The 14897-nt window shown below is 36.3% G+C and overlaps 1 protein-coding gene across 3 annotated transcripts in view; it reads right to left on the bottom strand.

The window, feature by feature from the left end:
• tdp1 (tyrosyl-DNA phosphodiesterase 1) overlaps positions 1–14897 on the bottom strand; it is a 38111-nt gene that overhangs the window by 3597 nt on the left and 19617 nt on the right. For all 3 annotated transcript variants that reach the window (XM_067367207.1, XM_067367205.1, XM_067367204.1), the window contains exons 13-15: positions 14780–14887; positions 12970–13072; positions 5849–5954 (exon numbers count right to left, since the gene is read on the bottom strand). In XM_067367207.1, coding sequence (XP_067223308.1) covers positions 5849–5954; positions 12970–13072; positions 14780–14887 — 317 coding nt within the window. The remainder of the gene's footprint in view (positions 1–5848; positions 5955–12969; positions 13073–14779; positions 14888–14897) is intronic.

Raw genomic sequence — 14897 nt, 5'->3', positions numbered from 1 at the left:
CACATTCCACAATAAAAACCCCAAAACAAATAGAAATCATACTTTCATGACAATTAAGCATGTTTCCCTCCCAAATCGTCATTACTGCAATGTATGGGAATATAAATATCAATGTAATACAAAGCTTTTTCTTATTAAAATCAGCATAAATTAGACAATGAAACTATACTTTGACAATGTACAATTTTAATTTTTTCTATCTATGGTCCTAAAATAGGCCTATTTTTTTTAAAGCAAAATATATATTTTCTCATTTATTTCTGTTGAGTTTTGAGTGAATTATGATATGAACCTCATATTAACAGGTCCTCAAAAGTTTTTTTTTTCCTTATATGAGAAATAGCTCTTTTTGAATGTTCAAATTAGAATTTTAAAATGGATTAGTTTGGATCTTGCATTCAAAACGATTACTTCAACCCCATGCTGGTGACCTGGCAAGTGCAGCATCTAATAGAAATAACACGATAATTTCCCAGCAAATGGCTACGCAAAATCAGAATCAAGTGCAAAAGAAAATCTCTTTACCTCGGTTAAACATTTTCATGTATTTCCTTTAGTCTGAAGAACGTCAGGTATGGAAGAGCTGTTGCCATGGTGCATGCAGGGAAGTTTGCAATTGCGCATTTGCTTTGTAATGCCCAGGGTTATCTGTCTGTTTCCTAAAACCTTTAATTATAGGTCTTAAATGGCCTTCTGGGTATTATGTAGTCTGCTGTATAGTGGGGGGTGCACAATCGTAACGCTTTGGGAGACGCAAAGAGGCAGAAACACTTGTGTGACTCCATTACAGTTAACTATTACAGGCACAGTTATATAAACCAATGACATTGGAATAGATCCAGTGAGAAACTGGATATTACACTAATGAGTGTCAACAAGGAAAAATATTTTCACTTCCTTTAATCCCTCTCTATTCTAACTTATGCTACTCTAAGCAATGTCTGAAACTTTTATTATGAGCACTTTTTGCATCTATTTTCCTTTTCACGATGAATCGCTTGTTGTATTCCTCACTTGTAAGTTGCTTTGGATAAAAGCATCTGCAAAATTAATAAATGTAAATGTAAAGAAGCAGTGACACGGCACATTTGATTTGATTGGATAAGCAATCATTAGTAGGAAATTAAGTGCCTCTATAAGGAGTAGAGATGAGACTCTGCAAAAGGCCTTGGTGGAAATAACTTATCTGAGCTTTCAATGTGCGCGGTTTGTCCTGGCCGTGACCCTTCGAAAGGGAGACTGGAGATGCATGGGTGCAGTTCTATCCTCCACCTGCGGCCATTTCCATTGCTTCATTTTTAAACTGGGTCGCAACCCATTTGTTTGTCGCAGAGTGGGAAAAGGTGGGTTGTACAAAGTGAATAATGTGTTTCAGCACTTTTCAGCATCTCAGGCAGGTGGGTTCATTAAGCGTACACATTAATAACAGAAGAAACTTGTTCATTCCAATCACTGCACTGTATTCTGCATGAGATTACATTACACAGGAGAATTCAAGTGTTACAAAAGTCTGATTCAGGTCTGGGTTGCGTTTCTCAAAAGCATTATGAGCTAAGATGATCGTAGAGACCATTGGTGGCAATCTGAAACAACCCTCTGAAACTTCCAAAAGTCAGCAATTACTCCATTACTTAGAAGACATGTTAGGGTTCATTAGAGATGAAGTCTGCTTAATCAATTACCAAAGAAGCGTGTCAAAATGATTCAGGAAAATAAGATTTTCTTATCAAGGTGATAAAATGTTGTGTAGCAAAAATGAGTACACCCTCCTAAAAGTTACTAAATAAAACGATATCATTTTCTGGTGTAAGTTTAAGGCAATGTTTGATCAACAGGTAACCATGTTGAACCAAAACATTTAAACAGAAGTAATTTCTCGACAATTAAAAGTGTTATATAGCCCACTGAATCATTCTCAGACTTAATGCTGACAACAATGGAAACACTTGGGAGAGTGTCAGGAGACTTATTTCTTAGCACAAAAGAGGACAATGGTACAAGAGGATTACCAAATCATTGTTTTAAGTGTGAAAATATAGCAAAAGTAACACAAAAATTCAAAAACAATGGACTTGTGACAAGGCCCCTGAAATAATCAGGCCTTCATTTTAAGCTTTCATTTAGTGATGAGGGATTTTTTTGCTAGACAAAGAGCAGGAGAAATACCAAGCGAGTGTCTGAGAGCCAGCAAAAGCTATGAAAAGAGTGACTGTTTATCTCACAGAGTAAGATGCAGACTGCAGAAATGACATGCATGGTTATTGTTCTTACTGGAACTACCTACTGTAGCAAAGCACAATAAAGTCAGTTAGCCATTTCCAAAGCCCAAATTTACAAAATATAGATTCTGGGAATCAATACTCTGGTCTCATGAGACCAATCAAACGATCCTACGCCTTCCCTATTCAACTTATGTAACGAATGCAGCACCACTTTTGTTTTTTTCCGTAAGTTGAATAGGGAAGCCGTAGGACATACAGCGTAAGCTTTTTGAAGAATACGGAAAGCGGAAGCACATGCAAGGCGATCATCTGTTTATATAAAGTATATACAGTTGTATTTTTTCGAAAATGATCGATCGCTTCGCTAGATAAGACCCTTATTCCTTGTCTGGTATTGTTTAAAGCCCTTTGAAGCTGCACTGGAACTGTAATTTTGACTTCAACCGTTTAGAGGCCATTGAAGTCCACTATAAGGAGAATAATCCTGGAATGTTTTCATCAAAAAATCTTAATTTCTTTTCGATTGAAGAAAGAACGACATGAACATCTAGAATGACATGGGGGTGAGTAAATTATGTGGAAAATTTTATTTGAAAGTGAACTAATCCTTTATGCTGGGAAAACCAGCTGCCTGTCAAGCCAAACCAGCTAAACACCTGCTTGGACAGACTGGGAGACAAACACAAACATTTACTGCTAATAAAACCATCACAACCACACTGACATAAAATCAGTGCAGAAACCCCAGCTTACTCAACATACTGAGAAGACCGCCCATTTTTCCTCTTGATCTGCAGGCCACGCCCACTCATTCCACTTTATGGCTGAAGCCTCTGTTATCAAAAGATCTACGCTGCCATGGAAACCGCAGAGAGCTTCTGCCTCAGTTCATAAACTGATGACACCCATGGTTTCAATAGTACCATCGATTGCTGCCTCCATTTTCTCACCATGATTAAAGGTCGTCAAACTGACGGGTCAGGGGCAGGGCCCATAGAACTGTCATTTTCATTTACAAAAGAATGTGGCACTGATGATTGGTGGATTTTCTCTACAATTATAGGGTCGAACAATCAAACGGGCTTTGACAGAGACTGATATAAGTACTAGCGATTCCTGACTTAATCAGTGGTGTGTCAGATAGCTGAGATACAGAAACAAAACAGAGAAAAAATTAAATTAGAAAAGAAAAAGAAAAAAATCACATGTTTGGTCTGTCCAGTATGCTCTACTTACAACATCAGGTGGTTTATTTTTCGCTGTGATTTTAAGTTTGCCCTGCAAGTCATGGCTAAATATCATGGCACTTCGAACAAAGGAATGGCATTTCTTGCACCTTTTCATAAGAGCTTAGTATGAAAGGACATACTGTGCTTTCCCCAGAACTGGATTTGGACTGAAATATATTTATGCAATTATTGTGTAATGGAAAATATAAGTCGTGATAAATAATTATTCTAAAATACTTAAACATTATTTTAACATTATCTAACAATTTTAAATGTTGTAACAGCAGATTCACTGTTTTCACACCAATATTAATGTTAAATCTCTTTCTTTTTTACAGCAGCACAAAGCTGCATGCGTTAAATGCAAAAACAGTGAAATTTCCCTGTAAGCTTCCTGCCTCTGAATCAGTGTTCCGCAGTAGTCTCAGCCAAAAAACACTATTAATTACAGAGCAGATGATAATGAGTTCATTTAGTGTCATCAGCATGTCCTGCAGGCTATAGTTTGGGTTCTTCTGCAATTATGCTGTCATTCAAAACAATGCACAATTTTACTGAAGTGTCATATAATTGACTCATGACCAAAATGCTTATTTACATAAAATGGCAGGCTGTTTGTTTATGCATTTTGGCATATGGGTAGCTGACAATTAACATATGGGTAGGTGACAACCTTTTTTTCTTCAAAATCAAGACGTTGAAATTTCATATATACATAACTGTTCAAAATTTCAGGATTTTTAAAAATGTTTTTGGAGTGGAGCCAAAGCTAATTTGCATATTCATAGGTTTGCGTATAATAAATAAGGCAATGGTGTAGAGTTACATTCAAGCTATTTTAAGGCATGAAGAATTTTTGTTCACAGGAAAAAACGTATAAATATGTCATTTTGGCAATTAAAGGGATAAAATCATTGACTACAGGGGGACTTTAAAGGTCCGATATTCGTGTCTTTTCGTACATTAAAAAATTAATACGACCTCACGTTGTGCAAATCACGTCAATTATTCAGGGTTGGACCCAATATTTCCTCTTTCTTTTTCTCTTTTTAAGAAGAGAGGACAACTAAATCATGCTCACTGCTTGAAGACTCCATTTTGTATTGTTTTGCGAATTTTTCGCAACAGATTCATTGATACGCATCGGAGTCAGTGTGCAAGGTCTCTGTGCGTGACAAATTTTTAGGATCACAAATACGAAAAAACCCATACGAAAATTTCAGGCTTAGTGTGCAAAGGCCTTGAGTCTGAAATTCGCGTCTGAAATTTTCGCACATTAAAAAATAAATACGACCTCACGTTGTGTCAATCACATTTACACACTGCCTCCAAAACTTTCGTCCGTCATAAAATTTTTTGGATCGGGTTAAATTTTCTGCATTTTTCTAGCATTTTGAGAGGTGTTTTGACAATTCAGAGCCACCGTACAAGCAAAATCCAGAATGGCATCTGACAAGTTGATCACTTTGTCTTGCAGCACAAACAAAGTGCAGAATACAAAGAGACAGATTGTGTCAGTAATTACTATTGTCTTTATTGTCCCTTTTTGATCTACTTAATGCATCTTTGAATACAATAAAAAGTGTATAAAAATATACAAACTAAACAACCTCAGTAATCTACTAGTGGGTAGCGATCGTCATGAAACTTAATTGAATATCCAAATTTGTAGTTGGAAAATCATTTTTTTTTTTTTTTTAAATAAATGCTTTCGTAAATGAGAACATGAGAGAACTTGGAGGCCAGCGAATGACACGTTTCCTCATTATCAATCCTAATTGATGGCTCAGAGGACAGCTCTGTGCATAGAAAGAGTGTAAATGAAATGGCTATTAATTGAGCCATGCACACCTCTTGTGCTTCACTGCTGTCAGCAATTAAAATAAGCACTTCACTATTGTGCGTAGCTGTCTTTAAACACCTCGCTCATCACATACTGTGATGTGCACTCGAGATACACACTTATTCATTATGCGAAGGGTTGCCGTAATTAAGCAGAATGTAAGCGAGCTTGTGTTTGAGTGAAAGGGCAAACTAAGACACTTGTATCAAAATAATTTATTTATTTAGCTTGGATCCTGGCCTGTCCAGACAGCAACCTTTCATTTGCTGTTTTGCGTTGTGCAATTAATATCTACAGAGTGTTTCCTGAGCAATCATTCGAACTCTGAATTTCAAAGTAAAGGTTAACCTTTCGTCAAGCGAGGATTCAGTGTACTTCGCATTAAGCAAACCTTTAAACTTTGATGCAAATGCCTCATTGAAGTGTAAAGGCGTCATTTTAAGTATGTGTGGTTTCTTTTTAGGGTTCAGAAGGGTTCATCTCTGACATTTTAGTGAAGTTTGATGAATCTTAGTTGAGTTACTTTTGGAAAATTACACAACGTTCAGTCTCACCTTTGCTTGAGTAACGCTGAGGTGGGAGGTCAAAGGGCACAGGGAAGCCCTTAGAGGAGCTGGAGCCCGGAAACACATTCTTCTCCACAGGAAATGAGCTCATGTTCTACAGACAAAGATAAAGCATATGAAATGTATTAATGCCCAGGAATGTGCAAATCTATGTGTTTGAAATCAACCAGTCTCTGTCTGATATTCAACATAAAAATAATGAAAATTATCAACAGATTAATAACAGAAACACTGCAAGAGATGCTGCATCTCATAATTCGTAACTGTTAAAGCACTGCTGAAAGACAGCATTAGAATTATTAATATTAATAAAGTATTGTTTTAATAAAAATAAATTTATAATAAAATTAAATATAAAAAGTATTATTCATTAAAGATTTAGTATGAATGATCTAGCATGCTACAAATTCACACAAAAACAAAATAATGATAATTCTGAAGTAATATGGCAATAACACAACATTTTTAGAAAACCAGTGCATTATTCACATTGTCCAAAACAAAAAAAAAAAAGGCTGGGAAAGAAAGAAAGCCCAATCCCATTGAAAGTCCCATTTATTTTAACCCCATCTGAATAGACCTTAAGATATGCCATGACTCCCATAAACTCAGATGATGGAGATAACATATCACAAAAGTGAGAATGAGAATGTGTGCATTTACTCATTCTGTTTTCTGTAGGAAAAGTCAGAGGGGAGCGGGGCTGTTCTGAGGGAAGCTTAACTCTCATTTGTGTGGTGGGCATGGAGATGGAGGGGGCTAGATAGATTTAAAGGGCAGTGGGGAATATATCACCCAGACTCAGACAGCCGAAGCTTTCACAAAGCCCAGAGAGTACAGGCAGCACTGTCCTGCTATTTGTGAACAAAAACAGGAAGCAACCGAGAACCTCACTGTAAAAAGTGGGACACCAGGTAATTCTGAATATGGAAGGCATGTGGGGAAGGTCAGCAAGCTTTTTACAACATTAAGGACTGTTAACCATTGAGATGAATTAGTGTTGGGTGATGCTCTGCATAATCATTCTATCGTCAGCATGTGAGATTGCTGATACACGATATTATCGTGGGGATTCTTTTCTAATTTTCAATTATTTGATCATTAATTTACTACTTTATAGTCATTTATTTAATTATTTACTTGCTTTTATTATCATGGCAAATGACATGCACAAAATGATAATTGTTGTCTATCATTTTGCAAGCAATGATGGAGTTGATGATAAAGAAAAATGTCACGTTGCAATATTAGAAATATTTTAAATTTTAAACCATGAAGACGAGCCAGTGAACAACACACAAGCAAGAAATCGAATACTTCCCTACAATATAGTACAATATAGTAAAGAGTAGAATACATAATATTCGAAAAACAGTAGGCAAAAAGTCCCTGGATGACCTAGTACTACTGTTGAGATTCTGAAGTGCGCATTCGATGGACACTTTACTATCCCATGAGGCTGCAGGAGGGGATTTATCAATGGCAGTGAAATGATGCTAGTAGGTCACGTGACAGTAACAACATGGCGGATGTAGTGTCTGCATTTCATTCATACTACCCATATTCACACTATATAGAGCATACTTTTTTAAAAGTCACGAAGTAAATTCAAAATCAAATGTAGCACCTACTCAGACAGTACTCCATTTCGGATGCAGCACCAGTCAGTTATTCACTACAGAAAGTGAAAGCTTTTGGCATCTGACACTGCATTCATAGTGCATTTTCTCTCCGAGACGACAAGAGATGAATGTACACTACAGTCCAATATGTACAATATTTTTTTTCAGGATTATTTGATGAATAGAAAGTTCAAAAGAACAGTGTTTATCTGAAATATAATCTTTTGTAACATTATAAATGTCTTTACTGCCACTTTTGATTGATTTAATGCATCCTTGCTGAATAAAAGTATTAATTTCTTTAATTTCTTAAAAAAAAAAAAAAAATTCTTACTGACCCCAAACTTTTGAACGGTAGTGTATAATGCTACAGAAGCTTTGTATTTCAGATAAATGCTGTTCTTTTGAACTTTCTATTCATCAAGGAATCCTGAAAAAAAAAAAAAAAAAAAATACACAACTGTTTTCAACATTGAAAATAATCATAAATGTTTATTGAGCAGCAAATCAGCATATTAGAATGATTTCTGAAGGATCACGTGACACTGAAGACTGGAGTAACGATGCTGAAAATTCAGCTTTGCATCACAGGAATAAATTACTTTGTCAAATATATTTAAATAGTACACAGTTATTTTAAATTGTAATAATATTTCACAATATTACTGTTTTTACTGTAATTTTAATTAAATAAATGTAGCCTTGGAGAGCAGATGAAACTTCTTTTAAAAACATTAAAAATCTTAGTGGTTCCAAACTTTTGGACTGTACTGTATGCTATGAAACATGCTGATAAATGGTATATAGCTCTCTTAAAGGATTAGTTTACCCAAAAATTTAAATTCTGTCATTAATTACTCACCCTCATGTCATTCCAAACCCATAAGACTTTTGTTCATCTTCAGAACACAAATGAAGATCTTTTAGATGAAATCTGAGAGATTTCTGTCCCTCCATAGACGGCCTATGCAACTGACTCTTTGATGCTTCAAAAAGTTCATAAAGAGATGGTAAAGCTAAACCATAAGAATTGAGTGGTTTTGTCCGAATTTTCTGAAGAGACTCGATCGCTTTTTATGATGAACAGATTTAATTTAGGCCTTTACTCACATATAAACATTGATCAGCGAACCTAAGCAGAAGCTCAAAATAATCTGGATGAACAAACCTCTTCCGGAAGCTCAAACGTGCTGCGTAACCAATGAGGTTCATTCTCGTGTGTTATTATTTAGCCTAATACGAAAGACGACATTCATTGGAAATGTTAAATCCTCTTTGTATCGCCAATAGCTGGTACTTTTGAAAATATCTCTGGCTATCGTCGATACACAATATCATTGTCTTTCGGTACAAGATACATTTCATTTAATGATGCCTTTACTCTAAAGTCCCTCTTTCTAAAGATCATTTTAGACTGATTAGCATCACAACCATCATCATAGATAAACTCAGACAAAACTATCCCAAACAAAAGTCAATATGCAGCCCTCTTAAGTTCAAATTAAAGAAAAATCACATATGAGGAGAAACACTATTAATGAGAAATATTTTTCTAAACTGAATGCATTAAAATCGACTGCACTACACTTCATGAAGCAAATTTTATTTAAAGAGCAAAATAGCAGACTGTCAAAACTGAAAAAAAAAAAGCACCCCACCCCCCAATTATTTAATCAAATGACAGTCCTTATAGATATGTAGGCTTCTGAGAGTTTATAAAGTCCTTCATAACCTTCAAACTTATAGTTGAATCTCAGCTGTCACGAATAACACTGATAAACTGTGCTTCTTGTGTACCTGATAAATGAGTCTTGAGTAGAGACATGGAGGCTAATGTGGTCTGGAGTAACATGAGGGTGTTAATAATTGAGTGATTTATCTGCATTTCTGTTCCATCAGCAGCAGGCAGACATATTGACAGAGTCTAAGTGTACTTAATTGTTGTAGCACTAACAAAAACATCACATTTCTCACTACTTCCTTTATTTCTTATGCTATATCTTCACTAGAATGTCTGCAGAATCCAGCTGTTCAGTTTAGCCTCAGCTACTTTTGGTTACACTTATAAACAATTACTAATTGTGGTTCAAGAGGATGACACATTTCAAGAGTACATTTCCAATTGGATCAGTGCTTAAGTGGTTAACCAGGATTATTAGGGGTTGTTTTTTAACCACAGAATATAAATTTTACTCATCCAACAGTTTGTAAAAGCAAACAAAAATTAACACTAAAAACGAAACAACATTAAACAGAACTTAGCACCTCTTGGAGATACACACATATGGGTTAGGGTCCCTCACACACACGCACACACACGCACACACACGCACACACGCACACACACGCACACACACGCACACACACACACACACACACACACACACACACACACACACACACACACACACACGGAGAGAGATACAAGTACAGATGTAATATAACAATTTCTGCACTTTGAAGCCTACTCTAAGCTTTATAAAGTTATTTCAATTCTTAGTGCATGTAAGTGCATCTCAATCTTAGTTCATGTTATACTGAAAATTAATTTCCTTCTAAATTTCTGTAATGGCCTTGACTGCTTGGAGGAACTAGCAATGCAGCAATATACATGAATATTAAATCAGAAAAATGGACAAAATGATGAAATCCTGTATTTAGGAGAGCATGACTTATCAACTGCGTTCTCACTTCAGGAACATAGTGAGCCAAACTTGTCCTTGTCTAGAACCAATCAAACTATTAGAGTTAACAAACTAACAATCCCTGGTTCTTATAGGTGTATGTCAACAGCATGACTAATTCCAAAACATCATGGTGTCACAAGAACATTGATGTCAAAGGTGTTTCGTCAAGACAAAAAAAAAAAAAAAATGCAATTTGTACTTTCATGATCTTGAACAGTCTGATCTCAGATGCTCTTAAACAAGAGAACTTTAAATAAAGCACCACACTGTGGCAAACAAAACAATGTGACTCATTATGAAAATATGGAGCATGACCTCTACAGTTGTAAAAATAACTTCAAAAGTCAACATGCAGCCTAATTTGTGACTTAAGCAAGAAACCAAGTAGGATCATGTGTATAAAATGCAAATATAATGCCCTAAAAGCATGCTAAGAAAAAATATTGTAAAACCTAAAAAATAATTATGGGTCCATTATAATGTAACAAAACTTGCTTAATTACTCAAAAAAGACCTCTAGCAAGAACTAACCATGACATAAAACTGTTCAACTAAAACAAAGAGGCCTCAGGCCACATAAAAAAAAAAGACACAACACATCCCTTTTGAATAAGAGAGCACAACCTTTCGTTATCCTCTTTCAAACTCGTGTTTCCCCCCCCTCGTTTTTCCACAGCAAGAGAACTGAACCATACTGTTGCTAAGCAACTTTTGAAGTAATTCTAAGATCTACCCTGACAACAAGGACAAATTACCCTGCGAGTATGTGAGCGCTACACAAAAGCTCTCTCTCTCTACATATGGAGAAATGAGAGATGTACTCCAAGATATTATCGACAGTAAAACTGAGAGTAATTTAGAAGTATGTTCAGAGACTGTACGGATATCTTTTTGTCTCTGTTGAGCATTAATGGATTCATTTTCTCCATGAAATATTTCTCCATTTCTCAATTTCTCCATTAAACAAATGCCCTGCTTGAAAAAAAAAGGGGTTCAAGTGGGTTGATTCGTCCACCAGTGGTTAATATTTTGCAACATGACAAGAAGGTAACACTCATTCTGGTTAGAGTTAACATTGTCCCCAAAGTGAATCTGAAATTCCCTTCCGTATTTCCAGGTTTCCAGGACTGTGGGAATCCTGAGTTTAAGGATTAGTCCACTTTCAAATAAAATTTTCCTGATAATTTCTACTTCCGGAAAAAAAGGAAACTGGCGCCACGTTTGTTCCGGAAGTTGAATAGGGAAGCCGTTGGACATACAGCGTAAGCTTTTTGAAGAATACAGAAAGAGGAAGCACGTGCAAGTCGTTCATTTGTTTATATAAAGCATATACAATTGTATTTTTTTTTCGAAAACGATCAATAGTTTCGCTAGATAAGACCCTTATTCCTCACCTGGTATTATTTAAAGCCCTTTAAAGCTGCACTGAAACTGTAATTTTGACCTTCAACCGTTTGAGGGCCATTGAAGTCCATTATAAGGAGAATAATCCTGGAATGTTTTCATCAAAAACCTTAATTTCTTTTCGACTGAAGAAAGAAAGACATGAACATCTTGGATGACATCAGGGTGAATAAATTATCAGGAACATTTTATTTGAAAGTGGACTAATCTTTTAAGAACTGGATGTCAATGAGGTTACCACCTTGTCATGTCCAGCTTAAGCAGGTGTTTTACCAATCTTAAACTTTTTTCGAGCAGCACTCAATATTCAACAATATTATTGATCTGACTGCATTGACACCATTGTATGGGAACTGAACTGAGGTGGACGATGACATCACTGTTTTATCCAGAGCTGCTGTATAGATAAATTAACTAAATTAAAAACAAATGATTTTTACAATGGAAATGAATCAACACTGAACTTACTTAAGCTGGAGAATGAAACTATTTTCTTCTAGAGCTGCTGTATAGCCAAAACAACCTTTGTTCATAATTTTCCTGTTATTACTGTAAAGCTGCTTTGAAACATTGTAAAAAGAGCTATATAAATAAAGTTGACTTGACTTGAAGGGATAGTTCACCCAAAAATGAAAATGTGATGTTTATCTGCTTACCCCCAGGGCATCCAAGATGTAGGTGACTTTTTGTTTCTTAAGTAGAACACAAATGATGATTTTTAACTCCAACCGTTGCGGTCTGTCAGTCAAATAATGCGAGTGAATGGTAACACAATTTATAACAGTCAAAAAATATGCTTGGACAAATCCGAATTAAACCCTGCGGCTCATGGCGGCACATTGATGTCCTAAGACACTAAACGATTGGTTTGTGTGAGAAACTGAACATTATTTATATCTTTTTTTTACCTCTAATACACCACTATGTCCAACTGCATTCAGCATTCGCATTCTATGCATATTTTTTGACTCTTATAGATTGTGTTAACATTCACTTGCATTATTTGACTGACAGACCACAACGGTTGGAGTTAAAAATCATCATTTGTGTTCTACTGAAGAAACAAAGTCACCTACATCTTGGATGCCCTGGGGGTAAGCAGATAAACATCAAATTTTCATTTCTGGGGAACTGTCCCTTTAACAAGGCTGATCAATATGCTCTAATGGGCCAACTTTGGCCCCACCAGCCGATATTCCAACTGATCAATCACCTAAACTAACTTGTACCAGGCTAATGACGATCTTCAACAAACTACAGAAAATCAGAAGCTGGTTTTAAATGAATTTATCATCAGGTCAGAAATGTACAGGTTTTTAAATCAGGTTTGAAACAGAAATATCAAACAGAATGAAGATCTCAGTTGTCACGTACTAACTTGATTCACAATACTCACAAAGGCTGAAGGTAGGTAGAGGACTCCTAGTTCATAGGAGCGAACCATCATCTGAGTGTTGTTCTTCTCTAGGGCGCCCCAGGCAGCTTTTGATAAATTGGCACTGTGGAGGGTAGACAGCAAGACAAAGTTATTCCCCCATGTTTCAAAGTCAAGCATATCATGTAAATGTCACCTGAACTAGAAGTGTTAGCATTAAACATGTCAAAGCTAAAGGATATTGTTGAGCATCATTTTTTCAGACTGCAGTTACTGAATAATTAATGAATTTTGGACTTCAAGAATGACAGGCTATGCCTGAAGGCCTCACATCCACTGCTGGCATGGATCTTCATATAAAAAGAACTATGAATAACTCATCGCTGGGCCAGACACGAGCGACCTAGAGACACTGCTCAAAATCCCCCCTCAGTCTCCCTGTGCATTTCAACCACGATTAAAGCCGGTGCTTTGAGAAATGCCGCAGGAACAGTGGCCATTTATGCTGGTTTGAGATGTAAATTGTGGGCTTCAATGCAACAGCCACAGGAACATCATGTTAAAAGATCTGAATAAAGAATGTTTGTCTGCTGGTTTAACAGAAATGTATCTTGAATTTTATGGCTTTAAAAAACAGAATCTCTTTTCAATTGTCTTCTAGGGCAAAATAGCCAAAATACAAGCTTTCAAAGGCTGAACTTCACATGCTATTCCTGGATCTAATTTGAAAGATAATCAAAGAGAAGAGTGTTCTTTTGCCACGCCACTGCGTTTTATAACCCACCTGGCGCTCGTCCACTCCATTTCACCACCAAGACAAGTCTTTAGCACTTCAACGGACCGATTGCACTAAAGGGCTTTGATTATCTGTAAAAGCACTGTCGTGTGAGCGGTTCAAGGAAACTTGTTAATGGTTCAGAGTCCATGGTGCTAACTAATGAACATACAGCCTCCCAGACTGAAGAAACAGGAAAGCGGTTATGATTTTGCAGCTAAGAAACGGCCAATCAAACAGGATGGCATAATCTTAAATAAACAAACATATCAGGCTTATGTTGAGCAAATATACATTTACGGGGCCTAAGGGACTTCTTTGAGTGGAACACTATCAATGCAGCACAGAAGACACAAATCTGCCAGGGATCAGAGAAAAACAAGCCTCCTTATGCCAAGAGCATTATTTTGGCAGCTATGAGCATCTCTCTGAAGAACAAAGGAGCAGAAATAGTACTTATCTCATCCAGCTCAGCATTAACATTACATATTCAAGACAATAAAGACATGTTTTGGTGGTTGTTTTAAAAGACTAACACAATCACATATACTATATCCAGCCTCAACAAAACCTACAGTATGGGTACCCACATAAACTGATTTCAATGTTGATGCAATTATGTCTAAAACTGTGTATTTCATTTTCCTTCTGGACTGCTCTCTAATTTAGTATGGATGTGCAATTTGGTGATGAATGACAAAATTGTGATTTGAACTGATATATGATAAACATTTGACATCTCATATTGCTAAAGCTGCTTGAAATAACAAAAAGGTGAAACAAGTGTTCAACATGATGTGATATAGATTATACCACTTATTTATTTAAAAGTGCAATCTTTATTATGGCTTAACAAATGCAAGATACTTTTATTGTACAAGTTAAGTGTTTTCTTTCATCCAAAATCTAGAGCTTTTAAGTTTCTTTCAACAAAGGCAGTAATTCAGCCTGTTGTGACTCGGGGGTAGATATATAATTTCTAACTGATCAGATGAGGCCTGTCAAACAGGCAAAATTTAATTTGATTTACCACGCAAGATACTTGATAATTCTAACCTTGTGACAAGGAACCAGGCCAGCTGTGTGAAGTCCGGTGAAACCCTCATGTAAGTTTTAATGTGGGGCATCGCATTGCTCCTACCAGTAACATCAGCATGCCAGCCACTGTTTAGGG

Source organism: Chanodichthys erythropterus, chromosome 18 (genome assembly GCF_024489055.1).
Source record: "Chanodichthys erythropterus isolate Z2021 chromosome 18, ASM2448905v1, whole genome shotgun sequence".
In the NCBI taxonomy this organism is placed as follows: Eukaryota; Metazoa; Chordata; class Actinopteri; order Cypriniformes; family Xenocyprididae; genus Chanodichthys; species Chanodichthys erythropterus.
This window is presented reverse-complemented; position numbering and strand designations above follow the sequence as displayed.